Source organism: Nyctibius grandis, chromosome 3 (assembly GCF_013368605.1).
Source record: "Nyctibius grandis isolate bNycGra1 chromosome 3, bNycGra1.pri, whole genome shotgun sequence".
NCBI lineage: Eukaryota > Metazoa > Chordata > Aves > Nyctibiiformes > Nyctibiidae > Nyctibius > Nyctibius grandis.
In genome coordinates, this window is record NC_090660.1 from 90,429,216 (window position 1) to 90,444,660 (window position 15,445).

General features: G+C 37.5%; 1 protein-coding gene across 3 annotated transcripts in view; it reads left to right on the plus strand.

Moving 5' to 3' along the window:
- Positions 1–15,445, plus strand: part of CSMD3 (CUB and Sushi multiple domains 3) — a 790,297-nt gene that overhangs the window by 479,433 nt on the left and 295,419 nt on the right. For all 3 annotated transcript variants that reach the window (XM_068397267.1, XM_068397268.1, XM_068397269.1), the window contains 2 exons: positions 9,818–10,033; positions 10,621–10,809. In XM_068397267.1, coding sequence (XP_068253368.1) covers positions 9,818–10,033; positions 10,621–10,809 — 405 coding nt within the window. The remainder of the gene's footprint in view (positions 1–9,817; positions 10,034–10,620; positions 10,810–15,445) is intronic.

The following is a 15,445-nucleotide window of genomic DNA, read 5'->3' on the forward strand; positions in this document are numbered from 1 at the left end:
GATAGTTGGATATAACCACATTAATTCATACAGGTGAAAGAGGATGAAAGCTTTTTCTGTGTTGATGAGGAAATGCCTTATTTTAGAGAGAAATTAGCTGGAAGTAGTCGTTGATATTTAGATTTGGTATCAACAGAAGAATCTGAAGTGAAGACTCAAGTGAAGATATTATTCATATTATGGCATAAAAAAGGAATTAAGTTAATGAGAGGGCAGTTGTTTAAAAGATTGTTCATTATGCTAAATTTTACATTATGACTAGCTGTCAACAAGGAAATGTCAGAAAGAAAAGTCCTGTTACTTTGAAGAAAAGAAACTGTTTCAGTTTACCAGACATATTTTCAGAGTGGCAGCACATAAATGGCAGTTTGATATGCATTTATGGATTGAACAAATATTACATTTTGTAAATAAATGTAGAGGGAAAAAAAACAATAAATAATGTAACCCAATAAGAGAACATGGAGTTTAATAGAGAGGTAAGAAAGAATTATATAATGACTGATCATGGAAGCTGAAGGACAGGTGACTTTTAAGAAAAGGGCAGTTATTTGTTGAAGGCAGATTTCAGGTTAAAGATGTAATACTTATTTTAACCTTTCTCTGAGAAAGGATCTTACTAAGAGTTATTTCAAAGAAATTTAAGACACATAGAAGAAGTTAGAAAATGCTTAGGACACAAATAGTTGGGATTTCCAGGTAGCAAAATTTCCTCGAAACAGTGTGTTCTAGTTGCTTTCAGGTGAAAGGTTTTGGGACTAGATGAGAAGAGAGGGCTCAAACTTCTAGATTTTTTGTTGATATTTTGTTTTAAATATGGAAGTGACTGCATAGTACTCTTGTGCCGTGAGTGGAAAGAGCTGAAGAAGCATAAGAATTTAATGTTAAGGGAAGGAGAGAAATAGAGATAGGTGTCATAGAAATTGAATAAAATAGGGTGAGGTGATAAGAATACAAAAAGGAGAATTGCATCTGGAAAGAATGCAGAAAAAGGAATTAAAGAGAGAAGAAAGAAGGCAAGTTCAATTCTGAATTTCATCAGTTTTCTCTGTGAGGGCATGAAAAATGTGACAAAGTATACTGATGGTGTATTCCTCTAAGAAAGAGTTATTGATAACATAAAAATAAGATTTCGCTCACAGAGAATTGTGCTGATCTGTGATCCTCTTGGTCTATTTTGTACAAATAATTTGATAGTTCTTCATCTAGATGTTAAATTATTCTGACTTGATGTCCCATTTAAAACTCCTTAAAACGTTAAAGTGGTAAAGTGTTACCTCTCAAAGTTATTGCTCCAACTATTCTGCAATCTCTTTTTACTACAAAATTATGCCATTGTGTGAATATAATTTGCTTGTAAGTAGCCACAGTGAAAAAGCATTCTGAAATTACTGAGCCTACATCAGATGCTACTCTTCTTACCTCTAGATACGATACACAGCTTTTAGAGTTGCAGGAATATAAGGTACTGTGGATCTTTTGCAAAGGAGAAAGGATGTGGGAAGAATATAACTGTTCTTCTGTATGAGCAAGAAAGATTGATAGAAAGTGTAAGAAAACTGTTAGCCCTGTAGTCATTTAATTTGCACTCTATCTGAAAAGCCATTGGATAACCAGCTCAAGACTTATAATCTTGGCATTGAAGATAAGTAGCAGAGATGGATAAGAGTTTAGCTTAGTGGAGTAAAACAGGACTGAAAATTATGTAAATTGTACAGTAAACATGAGCCCAGGTCAAGCCTTATTTTTCAGGATTCTTGAAAGACATTTTGTTAACACTTTCATTTTTCTTCAGTTAAAAATGAGATTATGGAGGAAACTACTTGGAAAAATTTTTTTTAGAAAATTAAGTAGGTTTTTCTGTGATTTGTCTTTTTTCTTGAACTCTTAGCTAGAGAAGTGCTTAAAAGTTGGTATCAATAAAAGCTGAAATTCTCAATGTGATTACATTTTATGAGAGGCTACTGAAAAAAAGCACCATATATAATGAGACTTCTGAAAAAACAAATATACAGAAATAAATATACAGAGTAAGAGAGTAGTAATATAAACATACACATTTATAAGCACATATACACTGATACTTATATATACACACACATATATTGTTACAAGCACATTCCTGTTTGTGCCAATAAGTTTTATATTATCTTATGGAAATGTTATTAAGGAAAAAATATTAAATATGAATGCTATGTTGTAATTTGACTTGGGCATTTTGATTCATGCTGCTCAAAGATTTGCTGGAAAAAATCAAAGAATGAGGATTTGCTGTGAGTAGGAAATAGGAAATACTGTATGAACTTCTCATATTTTGTTCTTGTTGTCAAAAAGTTATTAATACTTTAAGCTCTTCCTGTAGTACTGCATGAGGAAGGTAGCTCTCCTTTTATAACAATAAGTCACGGGCTTACTTAATTTAACTTTAAACTTCTAATAGTAAAGTTGTATGTCTCAGTAATCTAGTCCATTGGGCCACTTCTTTATTTAATGGACAAATGCATATATCTTCAGGATATGAGTCATTTCACCCTGAAAAAGTATCTAAGGTAGATGGAACTACTTAGCAGGACCTGATGTGATAGGATAAGAGGTAATAGTTTTAAACTGAAAGAGGTTAGATATAGACTAGATCTAAGGAAGAAATTTTTTACAATGAAGGTGGTGAAACACAAGAACAGGTTGCCCAGAGAGGTGGTAGATGCCCCATCCCTGGAAATATTAAAGGTCAAGTTGGACTGGGCTCTGAGCAACCTGATCTAGTTGAAGATGACCTGCTCACTGTGAGGTGAATTGGACAAGATGACCTTTAAAGATCCCTTCCAACCCAAAGTATTCTATGATTCTGTGATTTTATGAATGAACTGTCCTCTGAAGGTGCCTATTTATCTCTACCATCTAATGTCCAGGGGGGTTGTATAGTTCCCAGATGAGTTGTCCAGGGGGTTTGTATAGTTCCCAGATGAGTTGTCCGTGAGGAGACTGAGAGACTAACTTTTAGATAGTTACTGTTTCGGAAAATTAATCCCATACACATAAATGGGTTATTTTAAAGTGAGGGAGAATAGCTTTGTTCTGGAAATATAATTTTCTGCTCTATTTCATGTCAAATATAATACCAACTTCAGAATCTCAAGGGGCATCTTCTACTGGCCATTAACCAGTCATATGTTTTTTAAAAAATAATTAAAGTTTTCTTTAGCTTTTTTTTTTTTTGTCAAATTTGGTAGTTTAATGTCAGACTGCCAAGAAAATGTATATAACTTGTAGCTCCAGAATGCTGTGGGATACTTTTTTAAACACATATCTTTATGTCGCAACTTCATACTGCTATTACATAATAGCAGGCAATTAAATGCTTACATTTACTTAAGACTTGTATTTTACGTCTGGATGTGTTGTATTGCTAAGAAGAACAGTTTCTGTGTTTGTACATACTGTCTTAAATAACATATTCTGAAATACATATTTTTTATTTTTACTGTTCAATTGTATCTAAACTTCTAGAGCTCTGGAATGATTTTTCATTTGTTTTCATGTGGACCAGCATTATGATTCTTGAATGTCCATTAAAACTTGATATGATTTTTTTTATTTTTAAAAAAATTTTTAACTAAGGTATGGAACATGTACTTTAAATATAGTTAATATGTCTAGTAATTGGTATTATTTATGAAGAGGAACAGAAGCATCTGTCATGACAGTAATTATTGTATTTTGTCTGTGATTAGCATGAAATTCAATATATGGTGAAGTGAAATTTGTGGAGTATCAATGGTGTATTTTAAACCATTTACTAACAGAATAGTTAATTTACCCATCCCCTGAAAGTCTGGATTGTAATACTGAGAAATGACATTAGAGTGTTACATCTTCCTGTCTTCATTTCAGGTGTTAAATATTCCTATTACAAAGAAAGGGTCATGTGAGGTAGAAGGAACCTACCTGAACATACCTTTTAAAATTCTTCTCTGGAGAAGACACAATCTGTCACACAGCTTATATTAATGTGATTAGAATATTTTCTGAAGAAAACTAAATTATACAGCTACTGCTGAGTTATGCCTTGGGGTTTTGCTTAGAAATGTCATGGAAATCTGGAAAATTGATTGAAACATTCCCTTGAGTTAAACCTTGAATTTGGTGTTTGAACAATACCCAATGAAGCTCAGCTGTGATTCACAAGAATTCCATTATTTTTGGTTACTACCATAAAATTTTCTTCAGCATTTCTTATTTTATTGTTGCAGTATACATGCATGCATAAAAAGGGCCAAAATTAATTTGGAGTGTAGAAAATGCAACAAATATGGCCTAAATTTCAGCCTCATTCTGTATATATCATGTTTTTCTCTTAAGAGCTCTTTTTTTCATGTCAGATCACCACTGTCTCCTATGTAAAATTATAATTTAAAAAACCCCATTTAATAGTTTATCAATCCCAAAGCTAAATTTATATGCGTTAGCTCAAAAAATATTTAAGCTAACCTTGATTCCAAAATTCAGTGTGTGATTTTTGCCAATTCATTGTCACACATAATAAATAGGATGCTCAAAGCAGATGAATGGCTTTACTCATATAATTATTAAATAAAGAATTTTAAAAATCCAGAATAGATTTCTTGGATTATCTAGTTTTATCCTATGCATAAAACACAATCGCATCCTGTATTTTCTATATCAGTGCCACTAAGTAAGGGGGTGTTTATCTGGATCTTCAAGCTACAGCAAGTTGGGGTGGGGGGTGGAGCTATAAGAGAAGGAGATATCTACTTGAAAAAGCTGAATAGTTCTCCAGTCTCTTTAAATGGCAGTAGAGATTAGAGGTCTCTAAGATCCAAGGGATTTCTCTTGTTGCTCCCATTTTTATGTCCAGCTGACAGCAAGACTAACCATGTATTCCAAAGATGCCAATATGTAGAGATATATATATATGTATATACGGCTGGTCACACAGACTAACATGGACAGAGACAAGTGTCTTTACTGGCACACACAGACACACCAAGTGCACTGAAACAGACATGAACACCACAGGCAGGCAAATCCTGTTTCTCCAGCGGAACTGATGGGAACAGGATCACAGAATCACAGAATGGTTAGGGTTGGAAGGGACCTGTGGAGATTACAGAATCACAGAATCAACTAGGTTGGAAGAGACCTCTGGGATCATCGAGTCCAACCTTTGACCTAACACCACTGTGTCAACTAGACCATGGCACTAAGTGCCACATCCAGTCTGGTGATTCCTCCACCTCCCTGGGTAGCCCGTTCCAATGCCCCATAACCCTTTCTGTGAAGAAATTTTTCCTAATGTCTAACCTGAACCTCCCCTGGCACATCTTTTGTCTATGTCCTCTAGTCCTATTGCTAGTTGCCTGGGAGAAGAGGCCGACCCTCACCCCGCTAAAACCTCCTTTCAGGTAGTTGTAGAGTGTGATAAGGTCTCCCCTCAGCCTCCTTTTCTCCAGGCTAAATGACCCCAGTTCCCTCAGCCGCTCCTCATAGAACATGCCCTCTAGACCCTTCACCAGCTTTGTTGCCCTCCTCTGGACTCGCTTCAGCACCTCAATGTCTTTCTTGATATGAGGAGCCCAGAACTGGACAAGGTACTCGAGGTGCAGCCACATCAGTGCTGAGTACAGGGGGACAATTACTTCCCTAGTTCTGCTGGCCACACTATTCCTGATACAAGCCAGGACGCTGTTGACATTCTTGGCCACCTGGGCACACTGCTGGCTCAGGTTCATCTGGCTGTCTACCAATACCCCCAGTTCCTTTTCCACCGGCACTCTTTCTAACCACTCTTCCTCCAGCCTGTAGCACTGTATGGGGTTGTTGTGGCCAAAGTGTAGGACTCGGCACTTGGCCTTGATGAACTTCATACCATTGGTCTCAGCCCATCTATCTAACCTGTCCAGATCCCTCTGCAGAGCCTTCCTACCCTCAGGCAGATCAACACTCCCACCCGACTTAGTGTCATCCACGAATTTACTGAGGGTGCACTCAATACCCTCATCCAGATCATCAATAAAGACTTTAAACAGGACTGGGCCCAGTACTGAGCCCTGGAGGACACCACTAGTGTCTGGACACTGACTGGATGCAGTACCGTTCACCACCACTCGCTGGGCCCAGCCATCCAACCAGTTCTTAACCCAGTGAAGGTTGCACTTGTCCAAGCCGTGGGCTGCCAGCTTATCCAGGAGAATGTAATGGGAGACAGTATCAAAGGCTTTGCTGAAGACCAAGTATACTACATCCACAGCCTTTCCGTCAACCACTAGGCGGGTCACCTGGTCATAGAAAGAGATCAGGTTGGTCAAGCAGACCATGCTGACTGGGCCTGATCCCCAGGTTGTCCTGTATGTGCTGTGTAATCACACTCAAGATGATCATCTAGTCCAACCCACTGCCAAAGCAGGTTCCCCTAGAGCACATTGTACAGGGTTGCGTCCAGGCGGGTTTTGAAAGTCTCCAGAGAAGGAGACTCCATAACCTTCCTGGGAAGCCTGTCCCAGTGCTCTGTCACCCTCAAAGTAAAGAAGTTTTTCCTCATATTCAGATGGCACTTCCCATGTTTCAATTTGTGCCCATTGCCCCTTGTCCTGTCGCTGGGCACCGCTGAGAAGAGTCTGGCCCCATCTTATTGACAAGCGCCCCTAAGGTATTTGTAAGTATTGATGAGATCCCCCCTCAGTCTTCTCTTCTCCAGGCTAAAAAGACCCAGCTCCCTCAGCCTCTCCTCATAAGAAAGATGCTCCAGTCCTCTGATCGTCTTTGTATCCCTCCACTGGACTCTCTCCAGTAGTTTCTTATCTTTCTTTAACTGGGGGACCCAGAACTGGACACAGTATCCAGATGTGGCCTCACTAGGGCAATGTAGAGGGGGAGGATAACCTCCCTCGACCTGCTGGCCACACTCTTCCTCATGCACCCCAGGATACCATTGGCTTTCCTGGCCACAATGGCATGTTGTTGGCTAATGGCGAACTTTTCCACCAGGACTCCCAGATCCTTCTCTGCAGAGATGCTTTCCAGCAGGTCAACCCCAAACCTGTACTGGTGCATGAAGTTATTCCTCTCTAGATGCAGGACCCTACACTTGCCTTTGTTTAACTTCAGTAGGTTCCTCTCTGCCCCACTTTCTAGCCTGTCCAGGTCTTGCTGAACAGCAGCACAGCCTTGTGGTGTATAGGCCACTCCTCAGTTTTGTGTCATCAGCAAACTTGCTGAGGGTACACTCTATCCCTTTGTCCAGGTCACTGACAAATAAGTTGAACAAGACTGGACCCAGTACTGACCCCTGGGGTACACCGCTAGCTACGTGCCTCCAAGTAGACTCTGTGCCACTGATCACAACCCTCTGAGCTCTGCCATTCAGCCAGTTCTCAATTCACTTCACTGTCCAATCAGCTAACCCACACTTCCTGAGCTTTCCTGTGAGGATGTTGTGGGAGACAGGTGTCAAAAGCCTTTCTGAAGTCAAGGTAGACAACAGCCACTGCTCTCTCCTCATCTACCCAGCCAGTCATGTCATCATAGAAGGCCATCAGATTGGTTAAACATGATTTCCTCTTAGTGAATCCATGTTGACTACTCCTGATAACCTTCTTTTCCTCCACATGCTTAGAAATGGCATCCAGAATGAGCTGTTCCATCACTTTTCCAGGGATGGAGGTGAGGCTGACTGGCCTGTAGTTTCCTGGGTCCTCCTTCTTGCCCTTTTTGAAGGCTGGAATGACATTGACCTTCTTCCAGTCCTCAGGCAGCTCTCCTGTTCTCCATGACCTTTCAAAGATGATGGAGAGCGGCTTGGCAATAACACCTGTCAGCTCCCTCACACACGCACATACACATGCTCTCACAACCTTCCAGGTCCTAGTCCGGGACTTAGCCCCCAGATCCCACTCCCTCCAAGTGCTGCCCCCGTGTGCCCAATGGCCCTTTTTCCAATTGTTGGCCCCTGACCTCATCCTGCTCACCAGGCAGTCCATACTAATGTTCACTAGTGTTCACATATGTGCTGAAACTCTGGACAGAAGACACACTTACATGCTAAATAGTTAAGAACAGATTTTAAAAAGAATAGAGGACAAGCTGCGGTGGTTAGGTGCAGGGAGTAGTAAGAGAGGATTAACCCTCTCCATTTTTCTACACTTTTTTCTCACTTATCCACCATGATCCCTCCCCTTACCTACCTTTGTCCCTAAACAACCCACAAAAAGTTTTGCAGACTCCAAATACCATTTAAACATCTCTCATTAAGTTTTACATAATCTCACAAATTTCCTCAAATACTCCACAGTAAATTTCTAGTTTCCACGAGACCCAGGATAATCTTCTTTCCCTCATTCTAATCCATTAGTAAATTCTTGTTGAACTGCTACAAGGTTCCAGTGATACATTCAATGGCCCATCAGTCAGAAACTTAAGAGTTTTTGTCTTTTTTAGCACCTCCACTAAATTCTGCTCATTAAAGCTTGTGTATGTGTGTATGTATTTTATTACTTCCGTCATTTCTTGTCTTTGCTTTTTATACTGAAAGGTCCTTGATTAGGTATTCTCAAAAACCAAGTGTCCTTACATTCCAGATACGCTTACAAGCTGTACTTACTGGGTGTGATTGAGTTGCATTAACATATTATCTAATGCCATTTGAGACAACCTCAGGGATCCAATGTATTAAAAAAAAAAAAAAACTACAAAGAATTGTACTGAGAGCTTCTAAAGCTGCACATGAAGTCTAGAAAAGATAATCGCCATCACCTAAAGGGACATGAGGTTCTATGTTTAGACAACTGAGTCAAGCACAGTATATCTAGCTGCAGTCTTGGATCTTGTTACCCTGTTTGGGAAGTTCTTCAGGGGTGGGGCGGAAGTAGGAAAGGGAAGTATTTGTTTGCTTTTTGATTAAATTATGTCTACTGTTAAAATCTATTCTCCATGAAAAGTACCCGAAGATCATTAATCTTCGTATGCTACATTAGTCTTCAATCACATGAATGGATCTTCCTAAGCATTACATCATTAGATGTATTTTACAGAGCCTGAATCACTGGTTTATAACTTACATGATAAAACTGAAAATGCTGTTACACTAGAGGTCTCAATAATCACTTAAGCTAGCTAGTGTCTTCTCCTGTTTTTTTTTTTTTTCTTGACGTTTCTGTGCATTCTACCCAAAGATCATGGTGTATCTCTTAGTTACAGAAGTGCAGAAAAAGTTTGTCTGTCTTGACCTTTAAATCTTTTCATTGCTATTGTGTTCCAGGATAGATCTTCCGTTCTAAATGTGTGATTTATATCTAATGGTTTGCAAAAAAACATACTGTTGACATATGCCACATCTTATTACGAGACCTCCCATTTCTGGGGAGGAAGTGCTGCTGTTAGTGTATGCGCCATTAGAATACGTCATATATTTCCTTTCACTGCTGCTATACAAGGATACTGGTGACTGTAAGAAATAAGGTTTATCTTTCCCATTCTGCCTTAAGCAGTTTGTAATTTTGAACATACGTAGTCCATCATTAGATTTTACATAAAAATGCAAACATATGTCTTTGAATTCTATAAATCAAGCACCCATATTTTGCAGCTAAAGGCAAAAGTGAAAGGTAGTGTCAAAACAAAAAGAACTGCTGCAAAGATATTTTAATATTAAAATCAGGGAAGATACTAATTTTTAGAAAAATTGGATTATCTTCATTTTCTGAACTATGATTCATAATGAAATGCATGAATTTAATCCTTGGCTTAATTACACTGATGTTAACAGTGTGATATGTAAATCTAATTCTACTTTCTCTAATAGGAGTGCAGTTCACCTTCTACACCTTTCATTTGGAGGATCATCATGACTACTTACTAATAACCGAGAATGGCAGTTTCACACAGCCATTAGCACGTCTGACTGGCTCAGAACTTCCTTCACCAATCAATGCTGGTCTCTATGGAAATTTCAGGGCTCAGTTGCGCTTTATTTCAGATTTTTCGATATCATATGAAGGATTTAATATTTCTTTCTCTGGTAAGGAAATACCTGTAATACCTTGATCTTGAAAAAGATTTTTTCAGTGTTTTATATAAAGAGAAAAAAAAAATAAAATGGAAGTGATGTTGATGAACACATATACTGAATCATAAAATAATTTGTTTCCTAAGCACAACAATTTCAAAGCAAGCAAACCTCTGTGCCTCTATAGAGACATTTCTGCTACATGATAAGTAAGATGGCAGTAAAGTGTAATACACATTATAAAGTGAGGGAAGGAAACAGAACTGGTCTAATTTCAGTTAGTGAAATTCCAGATGAGTCTAATTGTCAATTATTTAGGCTTTTATGCTGTGCCATTGTCTTCATTTGTTGTACGTACCTGTGACACTTATGGCTCTTACAAGAGTGATAAAGCATGTTGTGTTATGCTTCTTAAAAACATTGTGAATGTATTCATTAATCTTACTTAATAATGTAGTATAACTGCCAATTTAATATTCACGTATTCTTTTTGGTTTTAAATCTGAAACCTGCATTGATAATAAGGTGGAATATACAGAAATTAGTAGACTGCAAGATTACAAATATGACTGATAGAAGACTTACTCTCTTGTTTTCAGAGTATAATCTTGAACCTTGTGAAGATCCCGGGATTCCACAGTTTGGGAACAGAATAGGATTTAATTTTGGAGTGGGAGATATTCTGGCATTCTCCTGTTCGTCTGGATATCGTTTAGAAGGATCTTCAGAGATTACTTGTCTTGGTGGTGGCCGACGAGTATGGAGTGCACCTCTGCCAAGGTGTGTGGGTACGTGGTCAGCTGCTTTCATTTGCTTGTATGTGTAGTCACTGTCCATGGATTTGCAGATTTACAGCATGGAAAAGCATGGTAATACACCTCTTACTTTTTAATGTACTCTCATATTCTCCATATATCCTTAGTCAAATTTATTTAATCTTTTCTTAATATATTTAGCATTAGAACTATCAGTGGACTTCAGAGTCTATACTTGAAAGCATTTCAAATTGAGGACACAATACTTACCGTTCTTATTTTGATTAATAGGTTAGGAAAACTGGGTATAAATTTAAATCAGCATTTACCTGTTCAGATGCCTAATAATTGACTCTTTTGTCCATGCAAGCTTCCAAGTGATACCCGTATTACAAAATTGTGTAAATGTAATTAGAGCACTTAGACCAGAGTTATTTCATAAAACTAGGTACATGTATAGGAGTGCAATCAACCTGGGCTTCCTATGTAAGTTAGAGAACCATATCCTCAGAATATCCTCAGAACAGTTGTTCTTGTTTTAAAATGATAGCTAAGATAACTGAGAGGAAACACTTTCTGATGGTTCCTAACACTCTTCACTCACTGCAGAAGTACCCTACATATGTAGCTTTGACTGGAAACTTAACTTCTAATGGCTAATGTCTGAGCTGAATTCTTCCTAAGTGTCTTGATTTTCAGTTCTGTTGAGAACTGTTAAAACAACAACAAAATCTCTAAAAAGTAGGATAGTAACTTAAGTGTCTGTATTTTTTTATTTGAGTATATTCTGTAGAGAAAGGTTTATGTATGAAAACATCTGTATCAACGTACATTTGAAATGTATTATTTTTTCATACTGAATTGTATGATAGTAAAACATAAGTTTCTTTCAGAATCTGATTGTATAATAACTATTGATTGATTATGTGCTTGCTCTTATCCAGTGTTAGTTACTGCATCATTATTTTCATGTCCAAACTATTCCTATGCTTACCCTGGTATAAGAAAAGTTTTGAATTTGGCATATGCATAAACAACTTTTCTGTATGTATCTACAGAAGAGATAGTTTAGAAGATGAGTCAGTGTAATGTATACATAAAAGTTATTTTTGTGTTGCAGTTGATGAATTTTTAGTCATAAGAATAATAATGAACGTGTGCACAGTTGTGAAAACAGGTTAAATTTTAGTAATAAATTTCTGGAAGTGTTAGTATACTGAAAATGAATTGATAAATTATCAGTAAAGAAGAACTTGCACAAAAGCATGAATGAAAAAAATTGCTATTTCTTTTTCATGACATAGAGAATAATATTTACATTTGTGTGTTTGTGGGGGAAAGAAAAAAGAGACAAACAGGAACACAAGGAGTAAATTATTTTCCAGTCAATGGATTTTCTCCTTATCTTTGAAAATGAAAGATAGCTTCCACTAGAATGACTTAATCAGTCATTTTCCCCCAATAAATATTAAGCCTTTGTCAATGTTGTGCTTAATTTATATGCCATAATAATGAAATTCAAAAAACTGGAGAGTAGAAATTCCTGTTGACCACTTCTATTGGATTCAGAAATGTACATATTGTTACTGTTGCTCATGTTTGGCATTTACTGCTCAAATAATTCATGAGCTTTAATGCTTCTGATATCAAATACACTTTCACATACACACAACCTCAATTTGGAACCAACCCCTGTTTATAGTATTTGTATTCAGCTTGCCAATACAACAAATCAGTACAAGAAAGACACAGATAAACTGGAACAAGTTTGGTGGTGGGCCAAGATGGTTGTAAGCTGGAGCACTGATCCAGAGGCAAAAGGTGAGAGAAATGAAATTTCAAAGAAATAAAAAAAAGAGTTTCAAACTGGAAATAAGTGAAACCTTTGCACAAAGAAAATGTTGAATAGTGAAACATATAGCCTAAAGAGGCTGTGCAGTCTCCGTCCTTGGAGGTTTTCAAGATTCAACTGGCTAAAGTCCTGAGCAATCTGGTCTGACATCAGGATTGAATCTTCTTTGAGCAGCAGGCTGGACTAAAGACCTCCTAAGGTCCCTTACAACTTGAATTTGCCTGTATTCTTGATCCTATAGCCTCTTGATAGGTATAGTTGAGTCCCGTGGGTCATGATATTTCTTCTGTTGTCTTAGTAAATGTTCATAATGATTACCTGTGCATTGTTACATCTTAGCTCTCTACTTTCACCTCTGTCTTGGTCCTTTGATAGTACAAGTTTCATAATCTTTAACTCATTCTGTGTTCTCTTCATATGTGAATAACTTTGTTTTCTTTAAAACAAAAACTTGTGTATGTAATAGTTCACTACAGAATACCCTTTCAGTAGGCAATATGGGTAAGACTGCACTAGTCTTGGTCCTGTTTGCCAATGGAGACCTCCTAACAGCATTTTTGTTGACATGCATAATCAAAACCTGTTTTGTACCCTCAATCACTGTCATGCCATCATGCAGAATCACAGAATCACAGAATCAACCAAGTTGGAAGAGACCTCTGGGATCATCGAGTCCAACCGTTGCCCTGACACCACCATGTCAACTAGACCATGGCACTAAGTGCCATGTCCAGTCTTTTCTTAAACACATCCAGAGATGGTGACTCCACCTCCCTGGGCAGCCCATTCCAATGTTTAATAACCCTTTCTGAAAAGAAATTCTTCCTAATGTCCAACCTGAACCTCCTGTGGCGAAGCTTGAGGCTGTGTCCTCTTGTCCTATCACTAGTTGCCTGGGAGAAGAGGCCGACTCCCACTTCACTACAACCTCCCTTCAGGTAGTTGTAGACTGCAATAAGGTCACGTCTGAGCCTCCTCTTCTCCAGGCTAAACAACTTCTAAATGCCAATCTTCACGTCATATTGCACATCTGTGTCTCTTCATGCAACAAAAACCCCACTAGTATTCTGGATGTAGCACTGTTCTTAAATAATTTTGGATATTCTAAACAGAAAAAAAATGTAGTTATGATTTTGGACCACAGGGGCACCACATAGAATCTAGAGGACACCCAAAATCATGTAATATTTGTTATAGACATGCTCAGGCTTCTCTAGACAGACTTAGCTCTGAGCAATGTGGATGAACACCATACTTCACCATTTAGCCTGCGAGCCAGGGATCTCTTCCAGGAGTGAATGCATTTAGCAGTATAGACACAGGTAATGTGACTGAAGTGCTTCATTAGCATATGATAAAAGTGCTTCCATTAACATGATGGTCACAATTCTAGTCATGTGATAGGAGATAGTGTCTGCATCCTTCAGAAAAAGTATGGGAATAAATAGGGTGTCAGAACAATTGATGTTATCTATGACTGGTTTCTAATTCACATGCTCCTGATGTTTAAGACTCTAAGAAGCACAGAGGTTAGGACCAATAAGAATGAATTTTTCTGGTGGTGTTCATATGTCATTCATTGGCTACAAATGGACTTTACAGTATGTTGGACTACTAGTAATCCTGAACTTCACTTAATTCAAAATTTGAAAAATCAATGGGAGAGAAATATCTTGTGAAAATTCCTTAAACAGTAAGAGACTGAATGTAACAGATTAACAGTATTTTGCTTTTTTTTTTTTTTGTTTCCAATCCTTAAAATTCAGTGTGATTTGGGTTATCAGATCCCTTAGATTGCTTGAAATTTGCCGTGCAGTTGAGTGAAATAATCCTCATTTTGATAATACATGTTTATAAGTTTATGTTTTCATTCTCTATTTTGTTTATACATGTCTGTTATTTTATTTACCTGAGAATTTGACAAGATTCATAGCTCATTGATTTCTTTTATAATTAAGCTTAATGGATTTCACCAGAAGTTTAATGCAAAGGTGACTTAAATGTGTTGTAACCTTTAATTTACAGATAGAAAATAAACAATAATATGATATCTATGGCAACATACCTAGTCTATGAACCATCCATTTCATATTCTCAATGAGTCATCACAGGATGATCTACTGTCTTTGCTGTATTTCTGGTGCCACATACTGAATCAAAAGAACAAGACCAGCAACAGAAGGCACATTCGCCAAATGTGAGATAGGTCTGCTTGACATGGTGCAGAGATTCTTGAAAATGCATACCTACACTAGATTTCCAGTAGACAGAATATTTAGGAGTTAGTAATTATTCTCTCTGTAAGATCCTGAAGTACAGACAAAACAAACAATACTGTCTATATTTCTGAAACTGGCTTTTATACCTATGTCATCATTATGCCATGCATATAATAATGGCTAACTAAAGGTCCAAACTACTAGCCATACTGTCAACATTTGAATATTCTCAGTTTGTATTACTACTCTCTGACCTATTCCCAGTATGGCTTTATTTCCTTTGCAAACTGAGGAAATAAGAGATTGTGTTATTCTGTGTATTCATTTGTGTATTAGGAAAACATCACATGTACATAGGTGGGACATTTTTTAACTGGCCAAAACTCTAGATAAATTATCACTCTTCTCATCTCCCTCATTTACCCTGGGCAGACATAGCAAAGGGTTAGGTCATCATCACTTAAAATGGTCTTCTTTATGGGTCAGAATTTCATGTCAGCATTCACCCAATGTTCTAGATCATGTAAAGAGAAATAATAATTTAGATTTTTCATGAACATTACAGAGAATTAATGAATAAAGAAGAACTCACTAACTT